Here is a 14,308-nt window from a genome sequence, read left to right as displayed (position 1 = left end):
GCAAGAAGCTAAATCTACCACAAGCATTAGACTAGAAAAAAAAGGATAATATATCAATCTTCTCTAAACAGGCAATAAACTGTCTCAATTTACATCTGAAAGCTGTAAAACTTAGGACTTACCCGGTCTGCCTAGGAAGCTTCCCTACCAACTAGCACCCTGCTCCTAGCATGCAGCAGTTCAGTACGCTGGGTGAATATCAGGAGCTCCCAGCTAAACAAATGCCACCATGAGTGGAAAAAAGGGGAACCAAAACTAGCACTTATCAATTTATTAGATTGGTAATAGTTTAACAACAGGAATGGGACAAAAACAAAGGAGAAATACAATCAGGATTACACGTCACAAAGCAGAGTCAATCCTCCTGTCCCCCCAGCTTTCTGCAGCCCATATATTAGCCCTATATGAAAAACAAAAAAACAAAACTGAAAAACCTTCACCCCTTTTTTTGCTTCCTGACAGAATGTGCCTTCTATGAAAGGAGAAAAAAAATTATGTGCTATATCATTTAAATAGGTAGAAATCTCATAAGAGAAAAATTAAAACCTGAAGAAGTGTGGTAAAATGGAAAAGAACATGAAACTAATATGTTTGTTCCCTTGAGAATGAGAGTTTAGGCCTGTTGCAAATGAAGCCTAGAATATGATTATAATTAGCTGAATACTTCTGTGACAAGAAAATTGCAACACAGTAGGTGGCTGTAGGTAGCACAGAAAGTTTCCCAATTTCCAGGCATGGTAACAACACCAGCTCCACTAACTATATAGAAATCCACTGACTGAATTCTGAGAAATTTAGAGCTGTGTTAGCAAAATAGATAAATGGCATTTTGCAGCATCCAGGAGAGTAAGCACATGAGAAGAAAACACTAATTTCATTTACAGTGAGCTTGTCCAACTACAAAGGGATGATAGATATGTGCAATTCAGCAGTGCATCAGTCTGTCATTGAGACATGCAAGTATTTGTAAACAAGTTTCTTCAGTTTTAGCAGCTACGAATAACATGCTGAAGAGATAGTGCTTACCTTTCAAATACTTTACTTGCCTGTATCTGTACCAAAAACATAACGGGATTTCAAGCATCAGGTTTGCCATCTATAGCCTATACTAAACTAGTCAAAGTTTAAAGGATGACTTTGTCTACTGTTAAACTTCCATCCTACATAATTAAGTAAAGCATGATCCTAAATAGTCAGCAGCATAGGGAAGAATTATGCCAATACTTACTATTTATAGCTCATGGCAACATCCACAAAGTATTTTCTTCTCTGTCGATAGACATTGTCTTTAAATCCCTTAAGCAAGGAAGAAGAGAGTAATTCACAATAAGGACAGAAAATTGGTTGTAAGAATTAGAAAATAAATCATTAAATTGTTTATTTAGTATCAAATTATACTGTCTTTTGATTAACACTATCTACTGTACTGCAAGAAAAGATAAGGATTTCTCCACTTTTCTGCCCACCAAAGTCCCACAGGTATTTTTTTGAGTTCCTCCTTGTCTGATCAATAACTTCTGACAAAAGTGTTGAGTTACTCAGTTGAAGATCATTCAAGAGCTGAAAAGACGGCACAAGGGATTTAAAAGTCCATCATGTGTAGTGAAACTGAGGCTAAAACCATTAGCCAATACGGAGTGGATTACAGCTCTGCTGCTGAAGTGGTGCTGTATTGGTTCTGTAACAGGGTAATTCTCTTTGGTCCTCTAGCACCCATGCACCACCACAAAGGCAGACACCAGAAGTGGCCTTTGAAAGACCCATCACAGATTTCACAGGGCTTTTTTTCCCCCATCTCTAATACCTAGCATGCCATATAAGCTAACAAATGGTGTGTAAATTATGTTTATAGGAGTTCCCCCAAGTGTAAAATATATATTCATATAATGCAAATGTCTTTTTTCATTGTCTGTAAAACTGAAGGCAGATTTTCAGCAGAGCACTCAAGTATTTAATGAAGGCACCACCTCAGAATGTAAAAGAGTATCAAATGGTCCATCACAGCCATTGACTCAAAGCTGGAATGAGCTGCCACTACAGCTTCTGTTTGAACCAGATTACTGTTCATGGTTGAAGGTGATCAACAGGCTTTTCCATTCTGAGAAAATGTGAGGTAAATCCTAGTTTATCATCAAGAAGTATATGGCAGAAACCAGAATCCAGGAATGCACTCCCCAGCTGTGGGCCCAAAGTGGGGGAAGGGCTCACAGATGGTAGAGATGGCTGGGAACCAAACAAGGTGATGACAATTATCATGGCTGATAGGCAGGCAGGTGACATTGGAGACAAAGAAGCTAGGCTGCCAGGGGACATCATGATGATGCCTTTTTGCTTGAGTGTCTGTGAGAGTCTGTGCCTGAGCTCCCACCATGGCATGGCTGCTGTAGGAGTTGTGGAGCAGACAGGACAGAAGACAGCAGCCTGAGTGCCATTTCTGCACTGACGTAGAGCCCCAGGCCCAGGGTACCTGGAGAGTACCTCCTCAGCCAAGGCAGTCACCAGGGAGATGTCCACACAAGCACTGTAGTACCACAGCATACAGATGCATCACCAGAAAGTCCCCTACACCAAACTGATCTTTCTTCAGTCACAAAATGCAGAAATGGCCATTTTTCACCATCTTGGACAATACCAGCACAAATGTGTGTGACAAAACCTAAAGGAGATTATCACCTACAGGTAGCGTTTAATCTGATCCTACTACAAAACATTCTTATAGTCAGATATCTTAGTTCATTACCTACTTCCTGTCAACTAGAAATTTCCTACAGTACCAGTTTAATCCAGCCTATTTTAAGAATGAATATAACTACCTACCACCAGTATCTTTCAGCCAAGTTGTCCAAAGGTAGAAACTTTGATCTATAACACATGAAAATGTAACATAAAACCTTGCAACCATCTGCCATCTAAAGACTCAGAGGTTAAACATTTACAGACATCAATCATATGAAATAAAACAATAACAAATCTGTTTTTCTGCCTTTTGCATTAAGCATTTGCCTGCATATACGGCTTGTGTGAAATGCAGGCTTGTCTCCTGTCACCAAAGTCTGAAAACAATGTGAGGCACCTTCCCATCTGCTGCATTCATGCAGAAACAGGAACACCTTATTCTATTTTGTTTTGTAATTACCTCCTGTGTGCCCAAGGAAGTACTCCTTCATAATTCTTTCTTCTCTGACACCTAGGTCAATATCAGTTCTTACCTAAGACCTACATGTGGCAGAGCCAAAGGTCATATTGATCTAAACTTTTCAAAGTTTGAAAGCATTCTATCAACTAGTTCATTAAAAAAAACAAATAAATGAAAGCAGTACAAAAGGGGACACAGTTGTTAGTGACATTTTCTAGAAGACCTCCTTTTTCGAGTGTCCTACTAGAGAAAAATGAATTCACTGAAACTACTGAGGAGAACTAAATCCCACCTTCTGAAAACAGTATGCTCAAAAGAGCACTCAGAATCAGCAGTCAACAGGCTCTTTATTTGATTGGTAAATAACCTGAACAGATCATCTACACGACAATTTTACATTACACTTACAGGGTGATCAGCATCCAGCTCAGATCCATACATCAAAACTCTTTGTGAGCATTTGTCTAATTCAGATATCTTCCTGGGGAACCAGGGTACACAGTCAAGATCTGTAGAAGGCAGAATGTGAGTTGAATGTACTGGCATGTAAGATTATGCAGATACCTGTGCAAAACGTTTGTCAGTGTATAAATCAAGTGATACAAAAGCAGCCTTGCCTTCTTCATCAGTCCAGATGTTTTCTGGTGGGTTGAGAGAGACAATATTCGTCTGAAACTTGAGCAACTGGATTAGTTCATTAAATTCTTTCTTACTGCAGTCGCAGTCCACAAAAATTTCCACCTCCGAGTTCCTTCTCTTTGATTTTCGTGATTCAATATGAACCATACTTACATGTTTCTCCTGTGGAAAGATGAAATAACAGATGAAACACAGAAATACCAGCTAGAAGGTATATTCCTCATTAAAGCTTTTCCTAGTTATTAAAATATGTTTGCATTGAAAGTACTTACTTTGTATTTACGCAATTAGTGACACAATACTGATAACAGAAAAATCTATAGTCTGAAAGTAAAAATAAAACTATTAGTCTTAATGAAGAAAGTTAACTAATGATTTAATTTCATCTATCAAAATAACCTCATGTAGGAGATATAGGATTATAACTTGCATAGAATTACAGAACAGTTTGAATTGGAAAGGGCTTTAAAATAATCTAGTTCCAATCCCCCTGCCATAGGCAGGGACACATCACACTAGACCATGCTGCCCAAGGCCCTGTCCAACCTGGCCTTGAACACTGCCAGGGGTGAAGCATTTTATACTTAAATTTTATACTTACATTTGTTATAAATACTAAATTCTAACGCAATTTTATAAGGCAAAGTACATAATAATAATTTAACTATATTTGAGTGTGCTCACTTTCTCTTCACTGCACTGCACAGACTTAACAACCTAACACTTTTATCACACTCCTTTGCCTCCACTATCTTTAGACACACCTCAAAGCCCTCTTCAATCATTAGTAAGTCAAGCAGACTACATGCACTACCAGCAGTCTGACCAAAAACTGTAGATTGCATGGGGATCCATATGGGAACCAATACTTCAACATTTACATTCTAGTTAGACACATGAAACCCTGACCCTGCAAGCACTTAAAGGTGCATTTAACTTAATGACTGAACACTGTGTTGCAGCAAGACTTCCACCACCTGTATGTAATTTAGATTCTGAACTTCTCTCTGAAAATGCCTCCTTTCATTGTGGCCTGCACAGACAACTTCAAATCTAATTTATGCTGTTGAGAATCACACACCAGAAATCTACAGCGAATGGCACAAACATCAGTATCACTCTTAAACCATATTCTAGAAAACCCTTCACAAGCCCAAAATGCTTTATTGAACGGTCCATTAAATTTTAAGTTACTTTTATTCAATTCTGTAAAGTGTAACTGCACTCTATACCTTCTGCCACAGTCCATTAGATTTATACCAACAAACAACCTGACCTCAATAGCCTCCCTCAGTCTGGTCAGCATAATGATTTGCGAGCTTTACCTGGAAGAGTCGGAGAGCTTTCACCAATCCACCAACTTCATTCTTCAAGGAAAACACTACGGCTGTCTTTCCACCTTCAGAAACAGATTCACCTTTGTCATTTCCCTTATTCCCTTTCTTTTCCTCATTCTTCCCAGAACTTGATTTGTTTAGCTACAAATGTATAAAGAAACAGCATCATCTCAGATGCAAACAGGCATTTCCCAAATTTAAGTCTTTTTACTCAAAGTGAAATTTTTATTAGAAAATAGCTGAATGGAACTCATCCAGACTTACTTTAAATGGTAATGCATTTACTTGTAGATTGGTAATTTACATTACCAGAATCACAAATCAAAGGCAGCTGTTAGAGATGATCATATAAGAGGCCAGTCCATAAAAGAAAGCTTAAGGAAAAGCATAGGAATGCTTGGGATACAAATATTATTATATTATTAGGGCAATGCTATCGTTAATAATAAATATGAAATAAATTGATATGATTTAAGTTACTGCAAAGCCTGTAGTGATGCTATTCCACTATTCTAACCTGAATATTGCTGCAAAATTGCACCGCAAAATTTCAGTGACCTTACTTCAGTCAATTTACAATTATTTACACTTCTCTGTATGTTTGTATTAACCATCACATTTAAAACACAAGCTTTATATTCTCTGTTTTAGTACAATTAACGTTCTCATGTAATGCCATTTTTCCTGAAAGAAACAAAACCTCTGTTGATTATACAAATAAGGACAGAAACACAGACTGTATCACATAATCATAGAACACCAAGTTGGAAGGGACCTCAAGGATGTCTTGATCCAACATCTCTTGGCAAAAGCACAATCCTGACAACATATCCCAGCACTCTGTCCAGGTGAATCTTTAGAAGTGTTCAGTGTTGGGAACCCACACTTCCCTGAGATTATTCAATGGCTGGTTGTTGTTACTGTAAAAAAACTGTACCTCCCATTGAAGATGAGCTGGACCAGGAACTCAAAAACATACAGAAGATGACACCATCCTTGACCACTCCTACATTCTTCTCACAATTTGGAGGTCAAAGACTGCTTTAAGCCAAATTTAAGTCAGCATTTAAAAAAAAAAAAAGTAATTTTCACATCTTAAATCTTGCTGAGATGCCAACAGTACAGCATTTATAGAGAATTGTTATAATATCAACCATGATTTTCAAGAAACAGCCTGAGTTTTCCAGTACCCAGGATGTGCCTCCTGGAGAAATCAAATCTCCAGTGAGACACTAACTGCTTTTTTATCATCCATAATAGAGTCACTAAGGATACACGAAGATAGAAGTTAAGAATCATGTACAACTACTGCATGTGGATTAAACTGTCCTTCAGTAAATTGTAAAGCAGCTTTCAGAAAATAATCCAAAAATAAAGTTTTAAACAGGTCTCATAACATTTGATGGAAGCCAAGTTAAATCTCTATTCTTATTTTCTCCTTAGAGGTAGGTTATCCAATTATGAAATATCTGTGGAGCCATGTCGATGGACTTTAGCAAAGGGTCTCCCTGTACTTCTAGATTTCACAAGATTTTATCAAGTGCTTTGTGACCCAGGAAAAAAATTAGTGAGCCTCAATGTGATCCCTTTTCAAAATGGATTATATAAAGTGATTTTCTTAAAAATAGGTGTTGCTGGCAGTGACAAGGTATTTCAATCACATACATCTTAAGGCATCCACATGCTCCATGTCAGATTGGTTCACTTTTTTACCTGATGCTAGTCCACTCTCAAATATCTCCTGCTACGGAACAGAGCTCACAGCTCACAGCTCCAGAGCTCAGCTCACACTGGATCTTCTGAGATTTATTTTTTTTAAGGCACATGAACGCACTGACTTAAAAAAAGAACTAGTTAAAATGCATAATCTTACAAAAACCCACTCTTTAAATGGCACATGTTAAAACAGTCACGCTTAAACTAGTTATGGCACATGCCAAAAAGTCTCTGTGGTCTTTTCTCATCATCTCTTAAACTTCACAAAAACCATCTGGAAAAAATATTTATGTTTTTAGAATGACAGACCAAGGGTTTCAAACATGTTTGTTTCTTAGTAATTGAGCTTACAGGATTCTGATCAGTAGAAGGTTTGCTTAGGGATAGCTTAAGGGAAGGCCACTTTTGTTTTAACTTCAATAATATTTGGGATCTGGCTGAGTCCTTTTCACATCCATCAAACACACCATCTCCACACGAACTGACAAAGGTTCTATCTTTATAGCACCCATGATTTTTCACTGTGTGCTGCTTTCTAGAAATTCTGTACTGAGGATCGTGTAGTCAACTGAGTGTCTGAGAACCTCAACACCATCGACTCCTCTGGGAAACAAGAGCACTTGGCACCTTCCAAGATTGTCACAGGTTCCCTAATGCTTTCAAGCAAGCATTACCCAAAGTGATGGTTAAAAAACCCTTTCAAGCATATAAAAACTAGAAAACTATTTGTTATAAACACAGTAAAGAAGTCTGAACTCAAAACCTTATCAGCCATGCTCATTAGTACACTTCATAACTAAACAGACTAACAGTTCAAATTCCACAATGAAAATTAATTATCTGGAGCAAGCACAAGTACTCAGGAATAAGCCATCTATAGCAGAACTCAGTGAAGTAACTCAAATTTAAAGAGGGTAAAACAAATTTATCATATTTAATTCAGTATTTCTAAGTGAAGCAAAGCATATGCAAATCGGGATGTTTCACATTTTACTATGAAGACGACCAGCCAGTTCACAACTGGTACAAACTGGTGCATTCTGTTGGTTCTTCCCAAGTGATCTGGACCTTCATGTATTGCAAAACTGTACAGGAGAAAATCTTCATAATCCCGAATATCTCACATATTCAAAGCAGATTACATTATTAGCACCAACTAACATTCTTTACTCCTATTAAAGTACATCTATTCAAATACGTTTACCTGTGAGTATACAGAAGTTTACCCCATGGCTGAGATCACCTGTTGCACCACTATCATCACCCCACAGACAGGGAACTACTTCTCCCCCCTGACAGGGCTTCCAACACGGAAGATCCACATCCCCTGCACAATGCTCACGCAGGTCCTTGTGTGCCTGCGAGTTAGCAGAAGCTGGGAAACATTAAATCCAGCTGCTCTGCAAAGAAAATGCCACAGGCATCAAAGCAGTGTGATCTGCAAAGTGCCAATAATGCTTTATATATAAGAATGCTTAATATATATAGATTGCGTCTGTCTTGAAAGGGCAGATTCTGCTGGCGCGTACAGTCCCAAGAACTAATCAAAGCCTTTCAAATTCAAGCACTTAAAACTACCTAAACTGGCCCCGAGTGCTTTTACATTATTCCTATAGCAAGCAGGTTCATTTCTGCAGTGAGGTTTGTACGTCTAACAAAACTTTTACAGATATTTAATGACACTTCTAAGGCAGCGTCTGCAGCGAGGACCGGTTATACGGCAAAGTCGGCTTTACTGTTCCCTTCCCCTGAAAGCTGCAAGGAAGGGGTCGGCTTCCTGGCACCGGCCCCGACCCGCCCCGCTGCTGCCCGGGCCCCGCGGCTCCCAGCCCCGCCACTCACGGTGAGTCCTCCGACGGCGGGGCGCTCCTCCGGCAGGGCCGAGTCCAGCGAGAAGCCCCTCCGCGCCCAGTACTTGCTGGAGAACATCATCATGGCGGGCTGCATGGGGCCGGCCGGGCGGGCAGCGCCGCTCTCTGCACGCCTCACCCGCCGCGGCCCCTTTTATACGCCCCGGAGGAGGCTGATGGCAACGCGATTAGGGGACACCCGTCAACGGGTGACGAGCGCCGCCGCCAGCGACGCCCACGGGCCCGGTTTACCTCAGCCGGGGCGGGGAGCGGCCCAGCCCCGCCGCTCCCCCCGCAGCAGGAGCACCCCGGGGCTGCCCTCGCCTTTGGACCGAACCCGAGAAGCCGAAGCAGTCTGCCCTCTCCTCAGGGGAGGGCGTGCAGCCCAGGGCGCTGCCCCGGGGTCTGAGGAGCCACGGCCTCAGCAGCGTGGGGACAGGGCCCGCGGAGGATGAGGGGACAGAGTGCCACGGGTAGAGGCCGATTTTGCGCACGGAAGAGTTGTGTGTAGGTTTTGATGTAAGAGAGTCTGTGATGTAAAACTTCGCATTTCTCCCTTTTATATAGTACTGCTTTGAAAAATAGGCTGGTTCAGAGAAGAGGAGTTAAGGGACAAAAATGACATCCTGCAGTTAAAAACTTAACATACCTGATGTACTGAAGGGTGATGAGCAACGTGCAAAGCCTAATTCCACTGAGAGAGAGAATGCTTAACTGGAGAATGCTTTTGGAGAATGCTTTTCCATTAAGTCAGCATTGGCTGTGGTTTGTGTGTCAGCTGTGTAAGAGACAGACTGGAATCCTAAGAACATCTACTAACCACAACATCGGTAAAGCAGTTAAACACCTACAGGGGTAAAACAGTCCCATACAGATCTTGGAGATCTTCTATATTTATATGACGACTTCAGTTGTCTCTGAAATACATTTCAGGGTAAAGTTTCTTTGGTTTGGCTTTAGGGTTTGATTTTTTTTTTTTGTATGCTTCCTTGTTTGACTTGGGGGGTTTTGTTTAAGACTTTGTTTACTGCTTAAGGCTACTATTAGCTCAGAAATATTCAGTGCACAGAAGTCTCTCAAACCTGCTTACAAAATTGGTTTGGGATTTTTAATTTCTCTTACACTACCATTCTGAGGTCAAACACACATTTTGCCACCCACCATTGCACTTGCTCTCCCCTATAATTTTCCTCCCCACTTCTTCCATTCTCCAAAACTTCCCCATGAGCTACGAATAAATACCTAACATCTATGGAGTATCATGGAATCTTCCCATTTATCACAACTACCAAAAATCAGCAAAAGTTTCCAATCCAAACTGGTCATTGCCAGTTAGATGACCCCTTTCTTAAAACGGATGGTCACGGATGTTCAGGACCAGGACAGAGCTGGTCCTGAGCTGCCTCAGAACTCAGAGGGGGACCTGAAGCACACCCTTTTAGCTTCACTTTTCCAGCATTTCCCATGTGTAAAATGTAATAATGCTCCTTTTCTTCTGCTTGACAATAAGTTTGTAGTAATATTTGGTTCCTCTACCTGCTCCTGTAATTCAGATCATTCTCATTATGCTAACCTACAAAGTTTTACTTTTTCCCAGTCAGAGGAAAGCGTGTCTTCATGTATTAGTCCAGTCTCATATCCTGAGGTTGCAAGAGACATTCTCAGTCATGTTTATTCATTATTTTTAATGATGGGAAAGTAGATTTAGACTTTCATATTCCTTCCTTCTCTGCCTGAGATACACAGACACAGTTTCTGCAGTTGAACAATTTATGTGAGATTGCTTTGTGCTCTCCAACTGCTCCAAAGATGAAACCAAGCCCTGCTGGGTGGCTTTTCTCCTACCGGCATGACAGAGCATGATTTCCTCTACTGTTAGATGCTAGCCCTGCAGCTGGGACATCAGACAAATCAATGACTCTACTACCCAGTAGCCTTGCTATCTATCACAGCTCTTGTGCAGTAACTAGAGCATGGCAAAGGTTTTCTGTCTCTCATAACCTCTTCAGGATGACTTATGAATGCAAAAACAAAGGTACCCTGTGTCACCAGGTACTATACTACAGGTGGAGAAGACTCAAGTGACTGAACTATTTTAACTATTCTGTCTGCCCATTAATCCCATGGAGTGATTGCTTCTCCCTTGAATTGAAAGTTCATTGAAGCAGATATTCAAAAAATCTCTGTTCTTCAGCAAAAAAGAGTTATGAGAATAAAGCAGAAACTGACACTTTCAGAAAAGAGGACTTCAATAAATTCAGCTATTACAGCCCCCAAGGGGAGGAAACCTGAGCAAAAAAAGACAATTCTTTCCTTGTTTCAGGAAAAACAAAAAAAAAGTTTCATTAGGAAACTGCTTCACTGTAGAGGAAGTATAGTCTCCTACTACACTGTCACTAATATTATCCTAAGTTTGTCATTACCTTCAATTCAAAAAGGAGCTTAGAGGAGATGAAAACTAGGACCAGGCTACTAAATACAGGAAGCATAACACATAGACAACGGCTACGGTGCAAAATTCAAAGTAATTAGTATAGGACATTCAAAGCAATTTTTTTTAATAAATAGAGGAGCAGCCATCAGAATTGAAGTATTAGTCCACTACCAAACACAAGGAAAGGACAAAACAAACTTTAAGTGATCTAAGTATGTAATGCTCTTTTAACATCATTCTTTGCTGAAAGAATCAACTGTGACCATAGTTCTATCATAATTAGTAGGAAGGGCAGAGGTAAGGTTTTAGCTTTGAAGAAGATGAAACAATGTTGGAGAGTATTTCAGATAAGTCTGGGATATTTGGGATAGCAAATGACTTGGCAGACACCACACTTACAGAGTAGGCTTGTTAGATCTCTGCCATCAGTGGCTATTTTAAGAGCCCAGGGAATGGGCAAGAGTCAAAAGACTGGGGAAAGGCCAAAATCATGTCCATTTTTAAGAAGTCACTGGGGAGGATGAAGGGCTGAAGAATTATAGACCAGTCTAATTTCATTTGTTGGAGAAAACAGAAGTACCAAAATTGTTTGTAAAGACCTAGAAGATAACAGATGATTAAACAGTCAAGATGGATTTGCTGAGAATAAATTGAGCCAAGCAAATCTCATTTCCTTTTATGACAGTTCTGTGGACCAAGGGAAAACTACACGTCATTCATCTTGATGGTAGTGAAGCATTTGGCGTGATCTGTCATAACATTCTCACAAGACAGATAAGGAACCAGGTCCAGATAGAACTAATAGGGCAAAAGGGTGTCTTCACTGCTAAATGAAAGGGTACAGAAAACAGAGAGCCGTAAGTACCTACCCTCATCTCCTGTACTATTTAATAATAGCCTAAATGACTGTGTAGAGACCACCTGTAAGTTCCCAGACTATACCTACCTCAGAGATGCTGTAACAATTACAAGATTTAAACAGATCTTGGCAGGGGAAAGGCTACTTGTATATGACCAGCTGTATATTTACAAGAGAAGGGAGAGCTCAGGTAAAGGGAGTCAGAAGTTACAAAAAATCCCCAGCTACACCTTATCATTCAAACTGCCCTGAAGGTCCACAAACATCTGAAAAGTGCTTGCCTAATACACTGCAGGATCTATGAAGTTATCCTCCAAATGGATACCTTCATATCCTTCAGTGGATGGGCATAATGGCAGAAAACAGTCATACCTTCCAGCAGGAGACAGTTGAGCCTAGTCTGTTACTGACAAGCTTTTAAAAGTTCCTTCCGATACTGCAAACCTATGAGTTTAACTAACTTGGTGTATGCATATACTCAGGTATATACTTCATAGTGAAAAAATGTGTGGTATGATTGACCTGGCTAAAAGAACTGGTTAAGCATGCAATTTGTCAGCTCTTTCATGTGATTCACCATACACTGCACAAATTTATCATACCAGCATAAAAGAGGTAGTGGCACATGGCAGAGAACAAGGAACCAGGACTGCCACTTCTGGTAGCAGTAGCTGCATTACTTTGCTGCTTGAGGAATTATCAAGTCCCTGAACCCAAATATCTGTAATTTTGAAGACTTGGTTTCTTCCATCGGTTACTTTAACAATAAAACCAGAAGGGTATGTGAAAGCTCTCAAAGAGCCAAACGCAAAGGTGGCATGCATCCATGTAACCTAAAGGACTTCTGGACCAATTCATACACCAAAAAAACGTGTTTTGGAAATTCTGGTGTTCAATTTCATTCAGTTACGACAAGCAACAGAATAGCTGAATCCAAGTTGCTTAGATGCAATATAGCTGTATGTTGCATCAGGTCTAGATGAGCACTTAAGAAGTGTCCTCTTCAGTAGGAAGGATTCAGTTTTTTCTAGCATGATCTCAGATACCATGAAGAATGTATCATCACACCAAACCGGGTCGGGCTGGGATGAAGTTAACTTTCTTTGTATCAGCCCTTATGGTGCTATGCTTTGGGTCTATGCCTAAAACAGCACTGGTAACACTCCACCTGTGTTTTGGCTGTTGCTGAGCAGTGCTTGCACACTATTGACATGCTGTCACTTGTTCCCCAAGAGGTTAAGAGAAGACACAGCCAGGACAGCTGACCCAAACTGACCAAAGGGACATACCACATAACACTGTGCTCAGCAATAAAAGCTCAGGGAGAGGAGGAAGCAGGCACATTCATGGTCATAGTCATCTTTCCAAGGAACCTGTGCTGAAGCCTTGTTTTCCAGAAGTGCTTTGACATCTGCCTGCTCATGGGGCAGTAGTGAATGAAATCCTCTTTGTGCTTTGCTTGTGGGAGCAGAATTTGCCTTCCTTTTTAAACTGTCATTGTCTCAATCCATGAGCCTTCCTGCCTTCTTTTTACTCTCTCCCCATCCTGTGGGGAGTGGGCTGGGTGGGTGCTTGCTGCTGGTCAGGGTCAACCACACCACACAGAGGGGAAACAAGTGACCACCATTCGCTGAACTGCTAGACTGGGAAGAAGTTTAAGCTCTGCACAGCAGGGCTCTGCAGTTAGTTGGTTAATAACAAGATATGTATGTAGAAACAATCCAAGAACTAATGTTAGCGTAGGGTACATGTAGCCTGTATAATCCAAATATATACTACAATTGAATTCCTTCAAATGAAACCCATCTAGAAGACTTCATTTACCTGAATTACATGGACAGTCTGAAATACGTATTTGATTCAATTGTGAAATTAACTTTGGATGAGGCAAAAACTGACAGCCTACAATATATTTTTTGTTTGCAATTCATCAGAAAATTAGTTTGTGCCAGAATATAGCGATTCAACATGAAAAAAATTGCATCTATTCTCAAAAAAAAGGTTTAAAATCCCCACTTGAATGAAAAATTAAATTCAAGCTTAATTTATACAAGGCCTGCAGTGCAATAACATCACTTAATTGAATAGCAGACATTTTCAAGTCCCACTAAACATGAAGCACAACTCATCTTTTAACACCATAAAAAGTGCATTTGAAAGCATCTTTAAATCAAATATAATAGCAAGCTTATGTGAAATGTCTGTTAAGCGCTCAGTTAGGTATCTGCATCTCATCACCTTATCATGCTCATATACAGTCATGTCAACAGCAGAGCTAGATATAGGTAGGTAATTGCATGCACAGAACCAAGGGTTAGGATTTCCTGCTTTACTCCC

General features: G+C 40.3%; 1 protein-coding gene across 1 annotated transcript in view; it reads right to left on the bottom strand.

Moving 5' to 3' along the window:
- Positions 1-8,801, bottom strand: part of TPH2 (tryptophan hydroxylase 2) — a 52,433-nt gene extending 43,632 nt beyond the window's left edge. Inside the window, exons 1-5 of the mRNA XM_005143009.1 lie at positions 8,671-8,801; positions 5,101-5,253; positions 3,754-3,937; positions 3,545-3,645; positions 1,229-1,296 (exon numbers count right to left, since the gene is read on the bottom strand). Coding sequence (XP_005143066.1) covers positions 1,229-1,296; positions 3,545-3,645; positions 3,754-3,937; positions 5,101-5,253; positions 8,671-8,775 — 611 coding nt within the window. The 5' untranslated portion in view covers positions 8,776-8,801. The remainder of the gene's footprint in view (positions 1-1,228; positions 1,297-3,544; positions 3,646-3,753; positions 3,938-5,100; positions 5,254-8,670) is intronic.
- Positions 8,802-14,308: the final 5,507 nt, after the last annotated feature.

The sequence above is a fragment of the Melopsittacus undulatus genome, chromosome 5 (assembly GCF_012275295.1).
Source record: "Melopsittacus undulatus isolate bMelUnd1 chromosome 5, bMelUnd1.mat.Z, whole genome shotgun sequence".
Classification (NCBI taxonomy): domain Eukaryota; kingdom Metazoa; phylum Chordata; class Aves; order Psittaciformes; family Psittaculidae; genus Melopsittacus; species Melopsittacus undulatus.
Note: the sequence above shows the minus strand (reverse complement) of the source record. Positions and strands in the feature narration are given on the sequence as shown.